This window comes from Somniosus microcephalus, chromosome 15 (assembly GCF_052327205.1).
Source record: "Somniosus microcephalus isolate GS21.2 chromosome 15, FLI_Smic_1.0, whole genome shotgun sequence".
Lineage (NCBI taxonomy): Eukaryota > Metazoa > Chordata > Chondrichthyes > Squaliformes > Somniosidae > Somniosus > Somniosus microcephalus.
Window position 1 is genome coordinate 74,735,945 of NC_141001.1, and position 20,540 is coordinate 74,756,484.

The following is a 20,540-nucleotide window of genomic DNA, read 5'->3' on the forward strand; positions in this document are numbered from 1 at the left end:
AGAACGATTACTTAAAATAGGTAATTTTACAGTTTTACTGTTGGTAGCAAAATTATCCTGGCTAAAATTGATGACTTTGCACCAGGAATTATTTATCCCTGATAGCTTGGTGATGGTGAATTAACATTCAGTTTGTTTCAGTTTGTGAATAGGCAGTTCATTGCAGAGACACAATTCAGCAGCAACCAGAAAGAGCAAGCTGATGAATGGAACACAGAAACAGTTGAGGTAACTAATTTATATACCTGGTTTCATTTGGAGGGAGGGGAAATTGGTAAGTTCTGATCCATTCAGTTTCTAGTGCAAGGCTGAAAGTAACTGTAACTGTAGTGACATAGAAGTGTTTTTTCCTGCACCACGGTCATATTTGGGTGCAAATTTTATGGCATGTTTGTTCAAGATGAGTTCATACAGTCTTTGAAAAGACCATGACCTAGTAATTGGCTTTTGTTGATTTAAAAGTTCTTAGCCATTTTTTCCCCCTGAGGCTGCTGATTCTTGGGGTACAATTCCACAGGTGCTTTCAGTGTCCATACTCGTGCATGAGTCTAGATGGTGAGTGGCAGGCTGTTTGACTTTGGAATGCTTTATAGCCTGTGGAATGTTCTCCCCTCTGCGGGTGTCACTGAATAGCAAGCCGAAGTGGGATTCACTGCTTTTTTTCCCCCCTCTCTAGCACAGGGATACTGAGGTTAACTCTAGTGCTAGAGCTGCTACCATTAGCTGAGACCATTAGCACGGCGTAGGATTGAATCTGAAGACCTACTCCTCTCCATGGCATACTACTGTACCAGGTGGTGGCTTTACATGAGGCCAACGGGGAAGCTAAAACCGTATTCGATTTAATGAGAACAGGACACTCAATTTGCCAACTATTTTCTGCAAAGCCAGTGGGACTCTCATATGTATAATTGCAATATGTTGCAAGTAGGCTTTGAAGTATGTGAAACTAATGCTGATGTATTACAGTGGAAACATCTTCACAATTGATCATCAACAAACTGTGGTCAGACAGAATGGGGATCATCCATATGTTTTTGCTTGGTTGGATAAAAGGCCAGGATGACTTCTGGGGGCATTGTAAAATGATGTTTCACCTTTGTGTGTCTGGTTCAGGGGTGAGATGTCATAGATAAAAGTAGAATGGCGTAGATCCTTTATTAATTGCCACCTTCTGTTTTGTAGGTTGTAAATTCACTGCAGCAACAGCCACAACAGCAACAGGTGCAACCACCCACAGTACCTGAAAACCATGCACTGAACACTGTTGCTCCCTCAGACCCTTTGGTCAGAAGGCAGAGGGTACAAGACCTTATGGCACAAATGCAGGGAACTTTCAACTTTATACAGGTAAGCCACATTTCTTTGGGTTTTAAATCTATTCCAAAGGCTAAAATGCAATGTTTGGGTAAAACTCTCTCAATTTAGCACCTTTAAATTCCATCTTGTTCGAGAAGCAGCTGGCTGCTGTCTGCATCAATGCAAATTTGTTAGTCACAGCTGGACTATTTGCCTTGGTTTTTCTCCCTTTGACACTGGGGCCATACCTCTTGAAGCTGTAACCGAATCATAGAATGATACAGCACAGAAGGAGGCCAATCGGCCTAGGCTCTTTCGTAGGGCTTATCCAATTTTTTAAAAATTCGTTCATGGGATGTGGGTGTCGCTGGCAAGGCCAGTATTTATTGCTCATCCCTAGTTGCCCATAAAAAGGTGGTTGGTGGTGAGCTGAGTTCTTGAACCGCTGCAGTCCATGTGGTGAAGATACTCCCACCGTGCTGTTAGGGAGGGAGTTCCAGGATTTTGACCCAGCGACGATGAAGGAATGGCGATATACTTCCAAGTCAGGATGGTGTGTGACTTGGAGGGGAACTTTGAGGTGGTGGTGTTCCCATGCACCTGCTGCCCTTGTCCTTCTAAGTGGTAGAGGTCGCAGGTTTGGGAGGTGCTACCGAGGAAGCCTTGGCGAGTTGCTGCAGTGCATCTTGCAGATGGTACACACTGCAGTCACGGTACGCCAGTGGTGGAGGGAGTGAATGTTTCAGCTGGTGGATGGGGTGCCGATCAAGCGGGCTGCTTTGTCTTGGATGGTGTCGAGCTTCTTGAGTGTTGTTGGAGCTGCACTTGTCCAGGCAAGTGGAGAATATTCCATCACACTCCTGATTTGTGTTTTATACATGGTGGGAAGGCTTTGGGGAGTCAGGAGGTGAGACATTCGCCGCAGAATACCTAGCCTCTGACCTGCTCTGGTTGGTCCAGTTAAGTTTCTGGTCAATGGTGACCACCAGGATATTGACGGTGAGGGATTCGGCGACGGTAATGCCGTTGAATGTCAAGGGGCGGTGGTTAGACGCTCGTTTGTTGGAGATAGTCATTGCCTAGCACTTATGTGGCGCGAATGCTACCTGCCACTTAATCAACCCAAGCCTGAATGTCGACCAGGTCTTGCTGCATGCGGGCATGGATTGCTTCATTATCTGAGGAGTTGTGAATGGCACTGAACACTGCAGTCATCAGCGAACATCCCCACTTCTGACCTTATGATGGAGGGAAGGTTATTGCTGAAGCAGCTGAAGATGGTCGGGCCTAGGACACTGCCCTGGGGAGCTCCTGCAGTGATGTCCTGGGGCTGTGATGATGGATCTCCAACCACCACAACCACCTTGCTTTGTGCTAGATATGACTCCAGCCAGTGGAGACTTCCACCCCCCCCCCCGGATTCCCATTGACTTCAGTTTTACTAGTGATCCTTCCTGCCACACTTGGTCAAATGCTGCCTTGATGTCACGGGCAGTCACTCTTGCCTCACCTCTGGAATTCAGCTCCTTTGTCCATGTTTGGACCAAGGCTGTAATGAGGTCTGGAGCCGAGTGGTATTGGTGGAACCCAAATTGGGATTCAGTGAGCAGGTTATTGGTGACCAAGTGCTTCTTGATAGCACTGTCGACAACACCTCCCATCACTTTGCTGATGATTGAGAGTAGACTGATGGGGCAGTAATTGGCTGGATTGGATTTGTCCTGTTTTTTGTGGACAGGACATACCTGGGCAGTTTTCCCACATTGTCGGATAGATGCCAGTGTTGTAGTTGTACTGCAACAGCTTGGCTAGAGCGCGGCTAGTTCTGGAGCACACGTCTTCACGATAGCCGGGATGTTGTCTGGGACCATAGCCTTTGCTGTATCTGGTGCGCTCAGCCATTTCTTGATATCATGTGGAGTGAATCGAATTGGCTGAAGACTGGCTTCTGTGGTGGTAGGGACCTCAGGAGTAGGCCGATATGGATCATCCACTCGGCACTTCTGGCTGAAGATGGTTGCAAACGCTTCAGCCTTGTCTTTTGCACCCACTCCCCTGCTCTTTCCCCATAGCCCTGCAATTTTTTCCACTTCAAGGATTTATCTAATTCCCTTTTGAAAGATGCTATTGAATCTGCTTCCACCGCCCTTTCAGACAATATATTCCAGATCACAACACCTCGCTGCGTAAAATGTTTTCACTTATGTCGCCTCTAGTTCTTCTACCTATCACCTGAAATCTGTGCCCTCTGGTTACCAACCCTTCTGTCACTGGAAAAAGGTTCTCCTTATTTACTCTTGACAAAACCATTCATGATTTTAAACACCTATCAAATCTCCCCTTAACCACCTCTGGTCTAAGGAAAATAACCCCAGCTTCTCCAGTCTCCACATAACTGAAGTCCCTCATTCCTGGTACCATTCTAGTAAATCTCTTCTGCACCCTTGCCAAGGCCTTGACATCCTTCCTAAAATGTGCCCAGAATTGAACACAATACTCTACCTGAGGCCTAAACAGTGTTTTATAAAGGTTTAGCATAACTTCCTTACTGTTGTACTCTACGCCTCTATTAATAAAACCAAGGATCCTGTATGCTTTTTTAACGACTGTCTCAACATGTCCTGCCACCGTCACATGTACCCAGGTCTCTCTGTTCCTGCATCCCCCCATCTCCATTAAAATTGTACCATTTAGTTTATATTGATTCTCCTCATTCTTCCTACCAAATGTATCACTTCACACTTCTCCGTTAAATTTCATCTGCTATGTATGCCCATTTGTCCAGTCTGTCTCTGTCCTCCTGGAGTTTGTTAGTATCCTCCTCATTGTTTACTTCATTTCTGAGTTTCGTGTCATCTGCAAACTTTGACGTTATGCCCTGTTTACCCATGTCCAGGTCATTAATATATATCAACAAGAAAAATTGTCCTAATAATTTTAAAAGGGATTTGGGCAGGTACTTGAGATGAGGAACTTAACAGGGTTACGGGCAAAAAGCGGGGATATGGGACTATGTACGACTGTTCTTGCAGAGAGCCAGCATAGGCACGAATGGCGGCCTCCTGTGCTATAGGTTTCTATGAATATGATTGCTGGGGAGCACCACTGTATACTTCCCTCTAGTCTGAAAAACAATCGTTCACTACTACTGTCTGCTTTCTGTCCCATTGCCAATTTAGTATTCATGCTGCCACTGTCCCTTTAATCCCATGGGCTTTAATTTTGCTTACAGTCTATCGTGGTACTTTTGGAAGTCAATATACACAACATTGAACCACACTACCCTCATCAACCCTCTCTGTTAATTCAGTGGGATGTGCATTCTCTGGTATACTGAGCTGCACAGACTAAGGAGGTTGCAGGCTCAATTCTGGCCTGAGTTTCAACTCAAATTGGCTAGTGTCGCAGCTGGGATACCACATTTGGACTAGCTGTCCCTAGAATGTGGAGGGAGAAAATCAACTAGGCTGATGTTTGAAGTACTCGTGTATGGATGTTCGGTTGAGGAGGGATTGGGTTTGGCTGTGATGGCTCCTAGAGTCAAATAACCTGCTGATGCTCAGTGCCCAGACTCGTATGTGAACATTAGCCAATTCAGTAAGATCCTGGAATGCCACTACTAAGCACAAAAGTGTACCCCAGCATCGATCACTGCCTTTAGGAGAAGGAAAATGGGTTATTCCAAGTCCATGATAGATATTTGTTTTATTTTGGTTTTCAGTGCAAACCCACCAACTTCTCTTACTATCTGAATATCCATCATTTCGTGCATTTTCTAGATACAGATCACTATGGTTTAATCGTGTTATTTGCTACATTTAACATTTATAATGAGTTTTGCCAGGTTGCTGCTTATTGAAGGAAGTAAGCAATTCCATTCAGAAAACAAATCAATTTTTTGGTCAATATTAAAATACAGCTTCACAAATCCTTCGTAGCTGAAATTGATGCTTCCTCCTTAATACTGTAACCAATATTTGCACGCTACTAGCAACTATTAGCTTTTAGTTTTCTCTTCACAAAGTTTGCAATAATAAGGGAAGGACACAATTTGTTCTTTAGCCCGCTTTCTCATGCTTATTAACAGTTGCCATTACTGTAAATTCTATGACTATTTTACTCAGTGGTAGAACTCTCACCTCTGAGTCAGATGGTCATTGGGTCAACCCCGACTCCAGAGACTTGAGCATGTCCAGACTGACACCTCAATGCTGTACTGAGGGGAGTACTGCATTGTTTTGCGTTAGAGCCAAAATACTGTGTTACCGATTTGTTAAATGTGGATTTACAGCTGAGATTCTTCATGAAGTATGTTACCTGTACTTTCACAGGGATGTGCAGAGTGGAGACCAGGCACTTGTAAGAACGCAAGTGATAGGAGCCAGGAATAGGGCATACAGCTCCTCGAGCCTTCTCCGCCATTCAATAAATTCCAGGCTGATCTTCTGCCTCAACTCCACTTTCCAGCCCTACGCCATATCCCTTAATTCCCATAGTGCCCAAAAATCTGTCAATCTCAGTCTTGAATACACTCAACGACTGAGCATCCACAGCCCCCTGGGATAGAGATTTCAAAAGATTCACAACCCTCTGAGTGGAAAATGTTTTCTTCATCTCAGTCCTAAATGGCTAACCCCTTACCCTGAGACTACTCCCCCTAGATCTAGACCCTCCAGCTAGAGGAAACAGCATCTATTCTGTCCAGCATTCTAAAAAATGTTATACGCTTCAATGAGATCACCCCTCATTCTTCTAAACTCCACAGAACATAGGCCCATTCTACGCAATTTAGGCAGGGAAGGAAAATTCCAAGCAGTTACCCCAAGCAGTGTGTGTGTATCATGTCATCTAGTTGAGTTCAAAGCATGATGATGTAAAAAGATGACCGCAGATTTAAAGATCGCCTAGAATCATAGAAAGTACAGCATAGAAGGAGGCCAGTTGGCCCATTGAGCCTGCGCCAATGTTCTCCATAAGCTGCGCAGTTGCGCAACGCTCCAGGTATCCCGCGCAGCCCCTTAAAGGGGCCGCGTGGCGTGAAAAAAAATTACAGGGAACATTGGTCTGCACCGGCTTTTTCTAAGAGTAATTCAGTTAGTCACACTCTTTCCCCCAGCCCCCCCCCCCCCCCCGCCCTGGCTCTTTCCCTATATCCCTGCAATATTTTCTCCTTCAAATATTTATCTAGTTTTTTTGATAGATCCTATTGGATCTGCTTCTGCCACCCTATCAGGAAGTGCATTCTAAATCCAGGATCCCACATGCTTTATTAACTGCTCTGTTAACCTGTCCTGTCGCTGTCAAAGATTTGTGCACAAACGCCCCCTTTAAAATTGTACCATTTAGCTTGTATTGCCTCTCCTCATTCCTCCTACCAAAATGCATCACCTCACACTTTTCTGCATTGATTTTCACCTGTGTCCGCCCATTTCACCAGCCTGTCCTCTTGAAGTCTTTTTTATTCGTTCATGGGATGTGGGCATCGCTGGCAAGGCCAGCATTTATTGCCCATTCCTAGTTGCCCTTCACAAGGTGGTGGTGAGCCACCGCCTTGAACCGCTGCAGTCAGTGTGGTGAAGGTACTCCCACGGTGCTGTTAGGGAGGGCGTTCCAGGATTTTGACCCAGCGACTGAAGGAACGGGGATATATTTCCAAGCCAGGATGGTGTGTGACTTGGAGGGGAACTTGGAAGTGGTGGTGTTCCCATGTGCCTGCTGCCCTTGTCCTAGGTGGTAGAGGTCGTGGGCTTGGGAGGTACTGCTGAAGAAGTCTTGGCGAGTTGCTGCAGTGCATCGTGTAGATGGTACACACTGCAGTCGCGGGTGGTGGAGGGAGTGAATGTTTAAGGTGGTGGATGGGGTGCCAATCAAGCGGGCTGCTTGTCCTGGAGGGTGTTGAGCTTCTTGAGTGTTGTTGGAGCGGCACTCATCCAGGCAAGTGGAGAGTATTCCATCACACTCCTGACCTGTGCCTTGTAGATGGTGGAAAGGCTTTGGGGAGTTGGGAGGTGAGACGCTCGCCGCAGAATACCCAGCCTCTGACCTGCTCTTGTCTAGATACCAGTGTTATAGCTGTACTGGAACAGCTTGGCTGGAGGTGCAGCTAGTTCTGGAGCACAAGTCTTCAGCACAACAACTGGGATGTTGTCAGGGCACATAGCCTTTGCTGTATCCAGTGCGCTCAGCTGTTTCTTGATATTACTATATTCCTCACTGTTATTACAGTTTCAAGTTTCGTTGTCTTTGCACATTTCAAAATTGTGCCCTGTACCCTTAAATCCAAGTCATTAATGTACATTAAAAACAGCAGTGGTCCTTGTACTGAACCCTGGGAAACACCACTGTATACTTCCCTCCAGTCTGAAAAACAGCCATTCGCCACAACACTCTGTTTTCTATCCCTTAGCCAATTTTTGTATCAATGCTGCTACTGCCCCCTTTTATCCCATGGGCCTCAATTTTGCTAACAAGCCTAATATGTGGTACTTTATCAAATGCCCTTTGAAAGTCCATCTACACAACATCAACTGCACTGCTCATCCACCCTCTGTTATCTCATCAAAAACTCAAATCAAGTTAGTCAAACATGATTTGCCCGTAACACATCCATGCTGGCTGTCCTTTATTAGTCCATCCTTGTCCAAGTGGCTGTTAATTTTCTCCCGGATTATTGTTTCTGAAAGCTTCCCCACCACCAATGTTAAACTGACTGGCCTGTAATCGCCAGATTTATCCTTCTCTCCTCTTTTGAACATGGGTGTAACATTTGCAATCCTCCAGTCTTCTTGCACCACTCCTATATCTAAGAAGGATTGAAAGATTGTGGCCAGCACCTCTACAATTTCTGCCCACACTTCCCTCCGCAACTAAGGATGCATCCCATCTGGACTGGGTGACTTATCCCTTTAAGTTCTGCCAGCCTTTATAGTACCTCTTTATTTTTATCTCATCCAGTATCCTGACAACTTTCTCGGTTACCGTAGCTTTGGCAAAGTCCTCTTCTTTGGTAAACATGAATGCAAAGTACTTGTTTATTACCTCAGCCATGCTTTCTGCCTCCACCAATAGATCTCCATTTTGGTCCTTAGTCGGCTCCACTGCACCTCTGACAACCCTTTTACTGTTAATATTATTGTCTAAAGAAGACATATTATTTCCTTTTTCACTTCTCCTTTGTACTTTTTATATTTAACCTGATTCTCCCTTGTATTATCAAGCTGACATCTGTCATATGCCCCCTTTTTCTGCATCATCCTACTCCCTTAACTCCTTCGTAATCCAGGGAGCTCTGACTTTGGTTGCCCTCCCTTTCCCCCTTGTGTGGGACTGTACCTAGACTGTACCCGAACCATCTCCTCTCTAAAGGCCACCCATTGCCCCGTTACATTTCTGCCTGCCAGTCTTTGACTCCAATTTACCCGGGACAGATCCCTCCTCAATGTGCTGAAATTAGCCGCCCTCTAGTTAAGTATTTTTATTCTAGATTGCTCCTTGTCCTTCTCCATAACTAATCTAAACATTATGATACTATGATCACTCTTCCCAAGATGCTCCCCCACTGTGACATTCTCTACCTGGCCCACTTTATTCCCCAGGACTAGATGCCGCAATGCCTCCTCCTTTGTTGGGTAGGAAACATACTGATCCAGAAAGTTCTCCTGAACATACTTCAGAAATTCCTTCCCCTATCTGCCCTTAACACAATCACTGCCCCATTCAATACTGGGGTAGTTAAAGCCTCCCATTATCACTACTATGTAGTTCATGCACCTCAGTAATTTCCCTGCAAATCTGCTGCTCTCTCTCCTTACCCCTATTTGGTGACCTATAAAATGGACCAGGTAGTGTAATAGCTCCTCTATTGTTTCTTAACTCCAAACAAATAGATTCTGTCTTTGACCTCTTTTTTATATTCTCTTTCTAGTATTGTAATATTTTCCTGATCAAAATTACTACCTGTCCTTTTTCTCCCTTCCCTATCTTTCCTGAATACCTTGTACCCAGGAATATTAAACATATTTTTGAGCCAGGTCTCCCGTTATCACCACTACATCATATTCCCACGTGGCTATTTGCCCCTGCAGCTCACCAACCTTATTAACCGCACGCACTTCGTGCATTTATACACATGCACTCCAAACCTGACTTAGACCGCTTGTATTTTCTATTATCCCACCTAATTCTGTATTATTGCTAACTCTTAACTGTCTCTTCCAGTCCTCTGCACCTTGTTTCTTCTTTTTAATGCTACATCTTGGTGCCCAACCCCCTGCCGAATTTGTTTAAACCCTCCCCCAAAGCACTAGTTAACCTGCCCTTGAGGATATTGGTCCCAGGTCTGTTCAGGTGTAACCCGTCCATCTTGAATAGGTGCCTCCTGGCACAGAACTGGTCCAAATGTCCCAGGAATCTGAAGCCCTCCCTCCTGCACCATGCCTCTACCTGCGCATTAACCTGCCATATCCTGCTATTTCTTCTCTCTCATTACCTCGTGTCACTGAGAATAATCCAGAGATTATTATCTTTTGAGCTCTTGCTTTTTAACTTCCTTCCTAGCTCCTTAAACCCTGATTGCAGGACCTCAATCCTCCTCCTCCCTATGTCGTTTGTTCCGACAAGGACCATGACTTCTGGTTCTTTTCTTTACCCCCCCCCCTTCAGAATGCTCTGCATCTGCTCCATGATGTCCCTTACCCTGGCACCAGGGAGGCAACATACCATACGGGACTCATGTCAGCGGCAGCAGAATTGCCTCTCTGGTCCCCTGACTATCGACCCCCAATTACGACTGCATTCCTACGCTTAAAGCAAGTCAGCTAATGTATGTTTTCAAAAGTGGTACACTGCTACTTTAAGACTCCGCCTATAAGGAAGGTTACAGTACTTGTGTAGCTTTTGACTGAAGCAACCCGTCCATCTTGTACAGATCCCACGGCTGATAAATCTGTAGGAAAAGGACCAGCTGTCTTACATTTTAAGGCGTCTGTAAAAGCCTGTTGACTATGTAAATTAGGTTTAAATGATTTTGAGCTGTGTTTTGTAGAAACGTTGTATTTGAATATGCTTGTATTTTCTCCTCTTTCTCTCTCTTTTTTCCCCCCCCCCCCCAAAAAAAAACCAGGAATCCATGCTTGAGTTTGAGAGTCAAACAATGGACCCCGCTATTGTTTCAGCACAGCCCATGAATACAGTGCAATCCATGGAGATGCCGCAAATGGTCTGTACACAAGGTAGGTGATTGCAGGGGCATTGATTTTTGACAGAGTCAGAAATTACTCCTTTATTTGAAGGGAACCTGACTTGCAGGTTAGCTGAGCCCTTTTGTGGGACTATTGAATAATGTGTAATTACACTTGGTTAACTACTTGGAATATAAACTGTGTAACATAAGTTCACAGAAATCACAGAAACCACACAGTGCAGATAGAGGCCATTTCGGCCCATCGAGCCTGCACCGACACATATCCCACCCGATCCCCGTAACCCCATGTATTTAATCCCCCTAACACTAAGGGTCAATTTATCATAGCCAATCAACCTAACCTGCACATCTTTGGACTGTGGGAGGAAACCGGAGCACCCGGAGTAAACCCACGCAAACACGGGGAGAATGTGCAAACTCCACACAGACAGTCGCCCGAGGCTGGATTCGAACCCGGGTCCCTGGCGCTGTGAGGCAACAGTGCTAACCACTATGCCACCGTGCTGCCCACTTGGGTTATGTTCTTTCGTCTTGACACTTGTTGCTACGTCAAAAGTATGTTGAAAAACCAAAATAAATAAATCACTAAGTTCAGTCATTCTAGGTAACATATGTCTTTTACTTGCAGATTAAATTAAGAGACCAGAGCTCTGGTGCACATGTGTTCCAGATCAGTAGGTTGTGTGAACATTTTTGTTGTAATTCTCTCTTTTCTCTAGTGCACAGTGAATCTAGACATGGACAGCCTAATGCAGTTCCTGTTCAATCAGAAGCTACACAGGTACTGTAACCTTTTATAGGCTGGCTCCTAAAGTAGCAGTGTACCACTTTTGAAAACATACATTAACGTACTTTCTTTAGGTGACCAAGGGAAGAAGAAATTACTCTTGTGTTTAAATGGGAAGGGAGAGCAAATAATAGTTGGAACAACTGCCTTATCTTAATTTGAAAAATTCACCTGTAGACACTTCTGTTTCCTTCTGTCATATTGGCTCCTGGGAAAGGTTGCGGCATAATTTTCCTTTCCCTATTACAGGGTGTTGCATTCTACTCTTTGTAAGTCCCTTGTACTCATCCTTGGCTGAGATCAATTATCTCTCTGCCTCTCTCCCTCCCTGTCTGTTTTGCTACCCTTCCATCTTGTGCACACTCTCGTCTTCTCTTTTCTGTCCCCATCAAGAAGGTGCATTGCTGGCCTTCTTTCTCCCCATCTCTTCGCAGCCCCTCCACACCCCATGTTTTGGGCTGTAATGCTACTACTTTGAAGCTCCGTGGACATTTGCATGCTAGGGTCTTCAATTATATGAAGAAGCGCTTGTTTTGTGCATAAATTGCAGCCACGGAGATGGTAGTCTTTTATATTGGAGCCAGACCCCTGTGTATTATGTGGAGTCTCTGTATGCAAGGAGTCGGCTGGCCTGGTGGGCATGGTTACAAATTGATGGGTATATCTGAAGTCCAGGATGTTGAAAGTGGGGCAGGCAGGTAGGGCAATTGCTTTTCTGAATTAATTTTTTTTTTTTGCTTTATATTTATGGTTGCATAATTGAGTATGTGCTGCAATGATGGCTGTTCTGCACAGAATTATTTTTAGTTGAATTCAATTGTGTGATTGGTTGTCCAGTCAAACAATGCTACATAGATGAGACTGGGATCTTATTGGCTATGATTACACTATTTAGCATCTGGTTGAAAGGACATGAATAGAACTGCGTTTATGTGCTCAACCATAAATGTATTTTGATGCTTTGGCAACATAAGATGTAACTTATCATGCCAATAAAGCGATTTGAATTGTGAATTGTGGTTGACCGGACTGTAGTATTACATTCACAGATTCGTGCACTTTTAATAAAGGTAGAATGAAGATGACATTGTGAAAACTTGGACAAACATGAGGATGAGAAAGCAAACTTCAGTTACCAAATATCTGAAGTTTTGCTCTGCTAAACTGAATGCCACTTGGGAAGGGTGAAATAATTTAGACTTCATTGTAGGTTGGATAATGAACAGCAAATTTGTTAACGGCTTTGAATTCATTCGTGAGAAGTTGCATTCAATTATATTGCAGAAATACTTAATATTTCTGGGGGCATCAGAGGGTTAAATTTCCACTTGTGTACTTGATACAAAGGGCAGCCTTAAAGCAATTATTATTTAAGTACTCCACTTTACAGAATGAAGCAGGAGTCACGATGTTCTCTTTTCTATTTAAAAGCCAGTGAGCTGGCTGCACGGGAGCTGCAGAGCGCTGCGTGGCTGTGCAGCTTAAAAGGGACATTGGTCACAATGCATAGATTGTAGTTGTCTACTTGTACATGTGCATTGCATTATCATTTATTCTTTGTAGCTTCTGGCTCTATGATTGGCAGGAACTAATGATGAAGAATAGAAGTTTATTTTGCTCAAAAACAAAGTGAAGAAATGGGTAATAACAACAGAAAATGTTGGACATACTCAGCAGGCCAGGCAGCATCCATGGAGAGCGAAAGAGTTAACGTTTCAGGTCAGGGACTCTTCATTAGAACTGGAAAAAGCTGGAGATGTAACCGATATTAAGCAGGTGCAGAGACGGGGGGGGGGGGGTTGGGTTTATGAGGGGAGGAAGGAATTGAAAGAACATCTTGTACTTTTGTAAGAGGCAGGAAAGATAAAATGTTGCAAATGGGAATGGCAGAAATCATACAGCATGAAAAATGGGGGCAGGGATTATTATTGAACTCGATGTTGAGTCCGGAAGGCTGTAAAGTACCTAATCGAAAGATGAGGTGCTGTTCCTCAAGCTTACGTTGAGCTTCATTGGAACAATGTAATAGGCCGAGGTCCAAGAGATCAGAGCGGGAGTGAAGCGGAGAATTAAAGTGACAGGCGACCGGAAGCTCAGGGTCACCCATACGGACTGAACGGAGGTGTTCCGCAAAGCGGTCGCCCAATCTGCGTTTGGTCTCCCCAATGTAGAGGAGACCGCATCGTGAGCAGCGAATACAGTATACTAGATTGCAAGAAGTACAAGTAAATCGCTGTTTCACCTGGAAGGGGTGTTTGGGGCCCTGGACAGTGGGAAGGGAGGAGGTAAAAGGGCATGTGTTGCATCTCCTGCGCAGCTTGTTGAATTACACTGAATTTTGACATTTGCTGAATTCCAGCCGAGACTATGAATGAGTTGTTTCCTTTGCCTAAAGTAAAGGATTTGTGTAAAATAAATTTGAGTTATCTCAATTCAATTCCTAGTTGGTGTGAAATAAAACTATCTAAATTAGTAGTCATACTTGGAAGTTATACAAATACCAAGTATGGGAATTGGAAATATTGTACTGGTGCAGTAAGAGGGAGGGGCTGTTTGGAGGTTTTGGTTGGGATAAGAGTAAAGCCGAGGTTCCCAAACTTCTTTTGACTCGTTCCCTTGGAGAGCCATGACCCATGCGTGCTTGCCTCTTTTTCAGAAACAATATTTTTGCATAATTAATGTTTGTGTAAATACAGCTGGTAATCCAGAATACTTCTGACAGTTTTGTAATTTCAACTGTTTTAATTCTGCTCCCTTACACTTTCTTGGATTTTAATATGATGTCCAGTCATATCATTAGGACTCACTGGCTGCGAAATGTCTCGTACCTGCTCCTGCTTCACCGGTAGTGTATGGAAATCCTGTTTCTGGCAAAGTACCGCAAGTAAAGCAGGAACAGTGCCAAGGACTTTCTTGGCCACTATGTCTGACTTCCTCTTCCGCCATCTATCTCGCTTCTCCCTCTCTTTCTCCCCCCCCCCCCCCCCCCCCCCCTTCCTCCTCGTTAACTTTGTGTGCTCCCCAGTGTTTGGGAACTACTGGAGTAGAGGGATCTTTAATCTACATTTTGCTATGCTGTCACAAATTTGTGGATGCTGATACTGTGTAAACCTTCAAACCTGTCCTGTATCCAACATCTAGACCTCTCGCCTTTAGAGAAGTTCCACAGAAAAAGCAAGGTTATAAAGTATGCTGTTTCTTTACATTTGATTTTGTTTCATTAGCACTGCCATTGTAAAGTGCCTGATCTCCTTGATTATAAAGCTGCTTTATAATTCAAAGCATTGTAATTTATTTGAGTCATCATCTCTGTTGTGATAAGATAACATCTTTGGTTTTGTGATTCTAGCTAAGTATAGCACAACCAAAAAAAGTTCACCATTATAGAGATTGATTCCACCTACAGTTATTGCTAGGAATCACGTACCATTTTCATTACATACATAGTGTTTAAATTTATTGTATAATTATTGTAATTCATTGTCTAAACAAGTGAATTTAGGTGCTGCTAATTCAAGGTTCTAATTGCATACTGATAGAATTTTTGGGGAGGGGGTGAAGAAAAACTTTATTAAATGTATTAAACATATGCTGTCTTTTTTTTTTACTCCTAACTGTTTGTCTTTCCAATATAAAATTTTAATCTATATATAATTGGGATTAGGAGAATAGACTAAAGAATTTTAGCTGGCAGAATAGTTTTGTGTGTGCCTCTATGCAGGTGTGGAAACTTGCATCCTCAAGTAGTAATAACTAGCGGAGCCTTTGCATTTTCCCATTCTTTGGTGTAGTGCAATCCATAGGCACTTATGCTTTCCCCCCTTTTTATTTCCTTTCATCATTAAGGTACCTTTGGTATCTTCCACAACTGAACCATACACACCATCTCAGCCTATGTACCAGCCTTCCCATGTGTCAGAGCAGCGAACCCAGAAAGAATCTATGGAATCTATTCAGGTAACTGCAACATGAGTACATCAAAATTGTACAGAAAAGCTAGATGTCCTTATCACCTCCATTCTTTTATTTTTTCAAAAATATCTACTGTTTCAAAGTAAAGATTTATGTAGCAACATTAGGGACCATCCAGCTCCACTGCCAAGCTAGTAAGCACGCTGAAATGCCCAATGTCATTCACCCCTAAAAAGTACTATTTGATTGCCCTTGCAAGGTGCCATAATAGTGTTTAAAAACTGTCTTACTACAATCAGTCCAAAGGATTCATCCACTCATTTTTATTGAATAATTTGGTAGCATGTTAGGCTTGTTTTAGTTCTGTTATCCAAGCATCTGTTTTCGTAGCCCAGGCATACTATGTTGGGAGTTATTGTCGATTGGGAAATTCAATGATTTGATTTCTCTCTGAACTCCAAGTCGACATCAGAACGAGGATCATAGTTGTGTATAGACTTAAGCCACGATGTTTGTAGATGATGCAGTTTTAAAAAAGGGAACTTTGTAAATTATCTCTCGCAACTCCCAATAAATCATGACGAGCTATATTTTTGGTGTGGCTTTGTAACAGAAGAGTGTGCATAGGCATGTCTATTTACAAGCGCATCCTATTCTGGGAATAGCACAACAAACTACTAACAGGAAATTCTTGTTCGCTATGGCTGCATCTCACTGCCACCTGTATAGAACTGTGCTAAGGTTGAATATGCCCTTTCGAAGCATTTAACAGTTGCCTGTTAGTGGTTTGGTAGCTTTATTAACTTTTTTTTGTATTGGTCTTCAAACTTCTGTACCTCATAGACTACAATGTCGCTGACCTCTGAACAGCCCCCAGCATCAACAGCACTTCCTGTTGCTTCCCAGTCACAAGCTTTCAAGGCTCCTCCTAGCAAACCCCTCCACAGCAGTGGCATAAATGTGAATGCTGCTCCATTCCAGTCAATGCAAACGGTAAGATGGGCTTTATTTTGACAGTTATTAGCCAAATCAAACCTTGATTGAGATTGACCAGAAATGGACCGTTTAGCGACAGTATTATAGAATAAAATAATTCTGTACACCATCTTCATGCATTTAGAAATAAATTATCTACCTAAAAGTCTTGAAGCAGAATATCATCCAGAACAAAATCTGAAAATGGCAGTTCTTTGAATTTCTTACTTAGCAGAGATTTAATGCAATAAACAATATTAACTTTTCAAAGCTATTCAGTTGTATAGATCCTTGGTCAGACCCCATCTGGAGTACTGTGTACAGTTTTGGGCACCGAACCTCAGGAAGGATATATGGGCCTTGGAAGAGAGTGGGAAACAGAAGATAAGATAGAGACTGAAATTGCAAAGAATGAGTGAGGCTGAGGGGCAAAGCTTGAAGCCGTAGAGACAGATTTTAAAGGAGATGTGCTCAAGGTGGATGGCGGGATGAGCAAGGTGTAACTTGGTGGTGAGGGCCACACCGCCACCAAACTTGGAATAGTAGAGAACGAAGGCTGTGGAATAATGGGAAAGCGTAGGGATCGGAGGGAGCAAAGTTACCTGAGGTGGGTGAAGGGAAAGGAATGAGAAAGTAAGAGTGGGGTTGAATGGGAATAGAAGTCAGCAATTTGTTTGGAGTGGCCAAAGTGTGCACGTGAATGGACATAGTTACATAGGCATGGCAGAGATTAAGCTAGACATGACTGGGACAGGACAATATTAAATGGTTGAACTCAGAGAGCCAGGATGGTGTGGTAGGGTGAAGTCACTTTAGACACCATGGAGTCAGTTAGGGGAGCAGCCAGCAACCATTCTTGAGGTTTGGAGTCAGGGGTGCATCTGGGAGCAGAGTATCAGCTCGTGGATGTTGTCTAGTAGATGTAGTGAGTGGAAAGATGATCCAGCAATAATTGATCCCAGGGTCCAGCGGTGGCAAATAGTGGCCTTAGTTTGCATTGTATGCTAGTAGAGGCAGTGGACCAGCAGAGAAGCGAGGAGCAATAAGACTGAAACCTGGGGACCAGGAGCAGTGAAGATTGGAGCCAGACAAGGACATTGTGTAAGTCAAAGAGATCAATGCCGATGAGGAAAAGCTGAGGAAGATGAGCAAATCCGATTGGGAGATTGAGATGTTGATCCAACCCAGTCCAGCAAAGTGTGGTGGAGAAGTTCTGAAGGTTGATTGGAGTTGAGCAGAGTTAGCAGCAGTGGAAAGCAAGCAGTTAGCAGCACTGGGGAGAAAATTTGATAGCATCTGGAGCGGATCATAGCTGGCCAGGTGGTGAATGGAGATCCTACTCAATGAGCAGAATCCAGTAGAACCATGGCAGGTTGTGCAATAGCATCCGGCAGAGAGAAATCTTGGGTAACGTCAGCAGGTGGGAGATGGTTCAGGAGCAGATTGCTTTAAACTTGGAAGTATTAAGTTGGCAGAGCAGAGGCGTAAACTAGTCTGGCAAAGTCCGGGAAATCAAATAAAACCAAGGTCGCAGCAGTCAAAATCAAGCTCTCCAACAAGCGAGCGTCTAACCACCGCCCTTTGAAATTTAACGACATTACCATCGCCGAATCCCCCACTATCAATATCCTGGGGGGTCACCATTGACCAGAAACTTAACTGGACCAGCCACATAAATACTGTGGCAACAAGAGCAGGTCAGAGACTGGGAATTCTGTGGCGAGTGTCTCCCCTCCTGACTCCCTAAAGCCTTTCTACAAGGCACAAGTCAGGAGTGTGATGGAATACTCTCCACTTGCCTGGATGAGGGCAGTTCCAGCAACACTCAAGAAGCTCGACACCATCCAGGACAAAGCAGCCCGCTTGATTGGCACCCCATCCACCACCTTAAACATTCACTCCCTCCACCACCGGCGTACCGTGGCTGCAGCGTGTACCATCTACAAGATGCACTGCAGCAACTCGCCATGGCTTCTTCGGCAGTACCTCCCAAACCCATGACTTCTACCACCTAGAAGGACAAGGGCAGCAGGCGCATGGGAGCACCTCCAAGTTCCCCTCCAAATCACATACCATCCTGACTTGGAAGTATATCGCCGTTCCTTCATCGTCGCTGGGTCAAAATTTTGGAACTCACTCCCCAACAGCCCTGTGGGATTAACTTCACCACACGGACTGCAGCGGTTCAAGAAGGCGGCTCACCACCACCTTCTCTAGGGCAACTAGGGATGGGCAATAAATGCTGGCCTTGCCAGCGACGCCCACATCCCATGAACAAATATTTAAAAAAGAAAGAGTAAATGGGATTGAAAGTTGGGCAATGTGCTCTTCCACTTTCAAGTTGAAACTTGTAGATTGGCTCTTAATATCCTTTAAAGCTTACTTGTGTTATGGCAGTGTGTGTTTGTGCATCAAAGCAAGGTGCCATGTATTGATTGGTTGTAAGTCCTCAATCCAAACTTTCCTCTCGGATGAATGTTGAAGGGGCTAGTCTCAAAAGCACACTTTCACATCTGATTCTGTCCCTATCTCTTATGGATGGATGTCTTGAATCATGAGGACAGGCATAGTCCTGAACGTCATTCAGGAACCTCTATGGCACAGAAGTTTGTAAGCCATGGAGGTTCCTGAATGACTTTCAGGCCTGTGTCAGCTGCATTCCTCTGCCACAACAATAAGACTTTAGTGCCTATAGGGCATTTCTCTCTGATCAGGTAATGGACTGTTCCTGGATTTGGGTAAACACTTGACTTACTTCCTAATCATCCTCTATCTCCCAACTTCCAGGAGAGTCTTGAGGCCAACCAATCCATCCAACCAACCTGAGGGGGGGCGGGAGGAAGAGAAAAGATGATCATGTATACAATGCCCCCTCTGGCCAGTAAACCATATGTGATGAGAAGAATGTTGTTCTCTCCCTCTTTCCCTTCCTTGGCCTGCTACCTATTTGATCAGGATGCCTTTACTCCTTGAACTGTCTAAAACTTTAACTGTCTTTTACTGCATGCAATAATTGTCTTTGCTAATGAATTTCCAAATCAGTTTGTTGACTAAATCAATTTATAGTTCAAAATACCATTCCAATTTTGAAAGGTTTGAGTGGACAATATTCCCTAGCATATTTCCACTTGCAAATTGATCTTTACAAATTTTTATGTTGTACTAATGCAATATTTAAAGATTCAAAGATTAGTAAATGACTTAAGTGCTCATATGAGGAATTAAAGATGCTAGTATTGTGTATTGAAGAAATATCTAATGCATTGAGCTGTCCTGACTTCTATTGTTGTGAACCTGTTCACATGATTTTACAATAGTTATCCCTGTTTCCAAAAGGTGTTCTGATTTTTCAAATTTTCTGATTTGTTTTTTTTGCCTCCATCTTGTATTTGACTTTTTACCACAATATTTAGGCTACTGTTCTTTTGCCTCTGTTTAAAGCAGATTTTGCTAGCCAAGGTACAGTTTTACAGGGTCCAGTAGAGCTAGTTTTCAAATGCTAATTTTTCTCCCTCTTCCTTTCTCAACCCCACCATTTTTTTTTAAAAGGTGTTTAATATGAATGCACCAGTGCCTCCTGCCAGTGACCCTGACTCCCTCAAACAACAGAGTCCATATCAGGCCAGCTATAGCCAAGGTTTCAGCAGCCAGCCTCCGCATCAGGTGGAGCAGCCTGAATTGCAGCAGGAAACGCTTACAACTGGTAAGATAGTCTTCCAAATAAAGGTGAAGTGTGCACTGTTGCTGATTTTTTTTTCCTTTCAAATGTGGTGAAGTAATTTGCCCTTAAGTGGACCTGTGTGGTTTTGATTTTACTATGCAGTCTGAAAATGTTCTAAATTTTGTGAATATTTCTGGATTGAGGAGAATATGGGTATGCACCTTAGTAACATTAAATTGATCACATTTTAATGTGACTATGTTCATTTGTCCAGCTTTAGACTCAGTTTGCCGGTAATGCATTTTCAGGGAATTCCATTTTTAGTCATACTGGTATGATAATCTTCCAAATAAAGGTGAATTGTGCAGTGTTGCTGATTCTTGTGCATAACGGAGGGAGAGTGTTGGATAGTACTAGAGAAGAAAGTAGTACCATATTGGATGAGAGCAGACTAAGAAGGACTATGAGGAATAGGCAAAGACAGGTTTGGAATGCATGTATGTAAATACACAAAGTGTGGTGAATAAAGTTGGTGAGCTACAAGCACAATTAACAGTGTGGGAATATGATGTGGTGACAATAACGGAAACATGGCTTAAAAATGGTGAGGACTGGGTGCTTAATATTCACGGATACAAGGTGTTCAGAAAAGATAGGGAAGGAAAAAAGGGATGTGGGGTGGCAGTACTGATTAAGGAAGACTT

The 20,540-nt window shown here is 43.7% G+C and overlaps 1 protein-coding gene across 7 annotated transcripts in view; it reads left to right on the forward strand.

Moving 5' to 3' along the window:
- Positions 1 to 20,540, forward strand: part of caprin1b (cell cycle associated protein 1b) — a 121,355-nt gene that overhangs the window by 58,183 nt on the left and 42,632 nt on the right. For 3 of the 7 annotated variants that reach the window (XM_086008049.1, XM_086008050.1, XM_086008048.1), the window contains exons 8-14: positions 142 to 228; positions 1,186 to 1,350; positions 10,421 to 10,529; positions 11,221 to 11,282; positions 15,135 to 15,245; positions 16,044 to 16,193; positions 19,725 to 19,878. In XM_086008049.1, coding sequence (XP_085864175.1) covers positions 142 to 228; positions 1,186 to 1,350; positions 10,421 to 10,529; positions 11,221 to 11,282; positions 15,135 to 15,245; positions 16,044 to 16,193; positions 19,725 to 19,878 — 838 coding nt within the window. The remainder of the gene's footprint in view (positions 1 to 141; positions 229 to 1,185; positions 1,351 to 10,420; positions 10,530 to 11,220; positions 11,283 to 15,134; positions 15,246 to 16,043; positions 16,194 to 19,724; positions 19,879 to 20,540) is intronic. The other 4 variants (XM_086008051.1, XM_086008053.1, XM_086008054.1 and 1 more) reach the window with 4 other exon arrangements.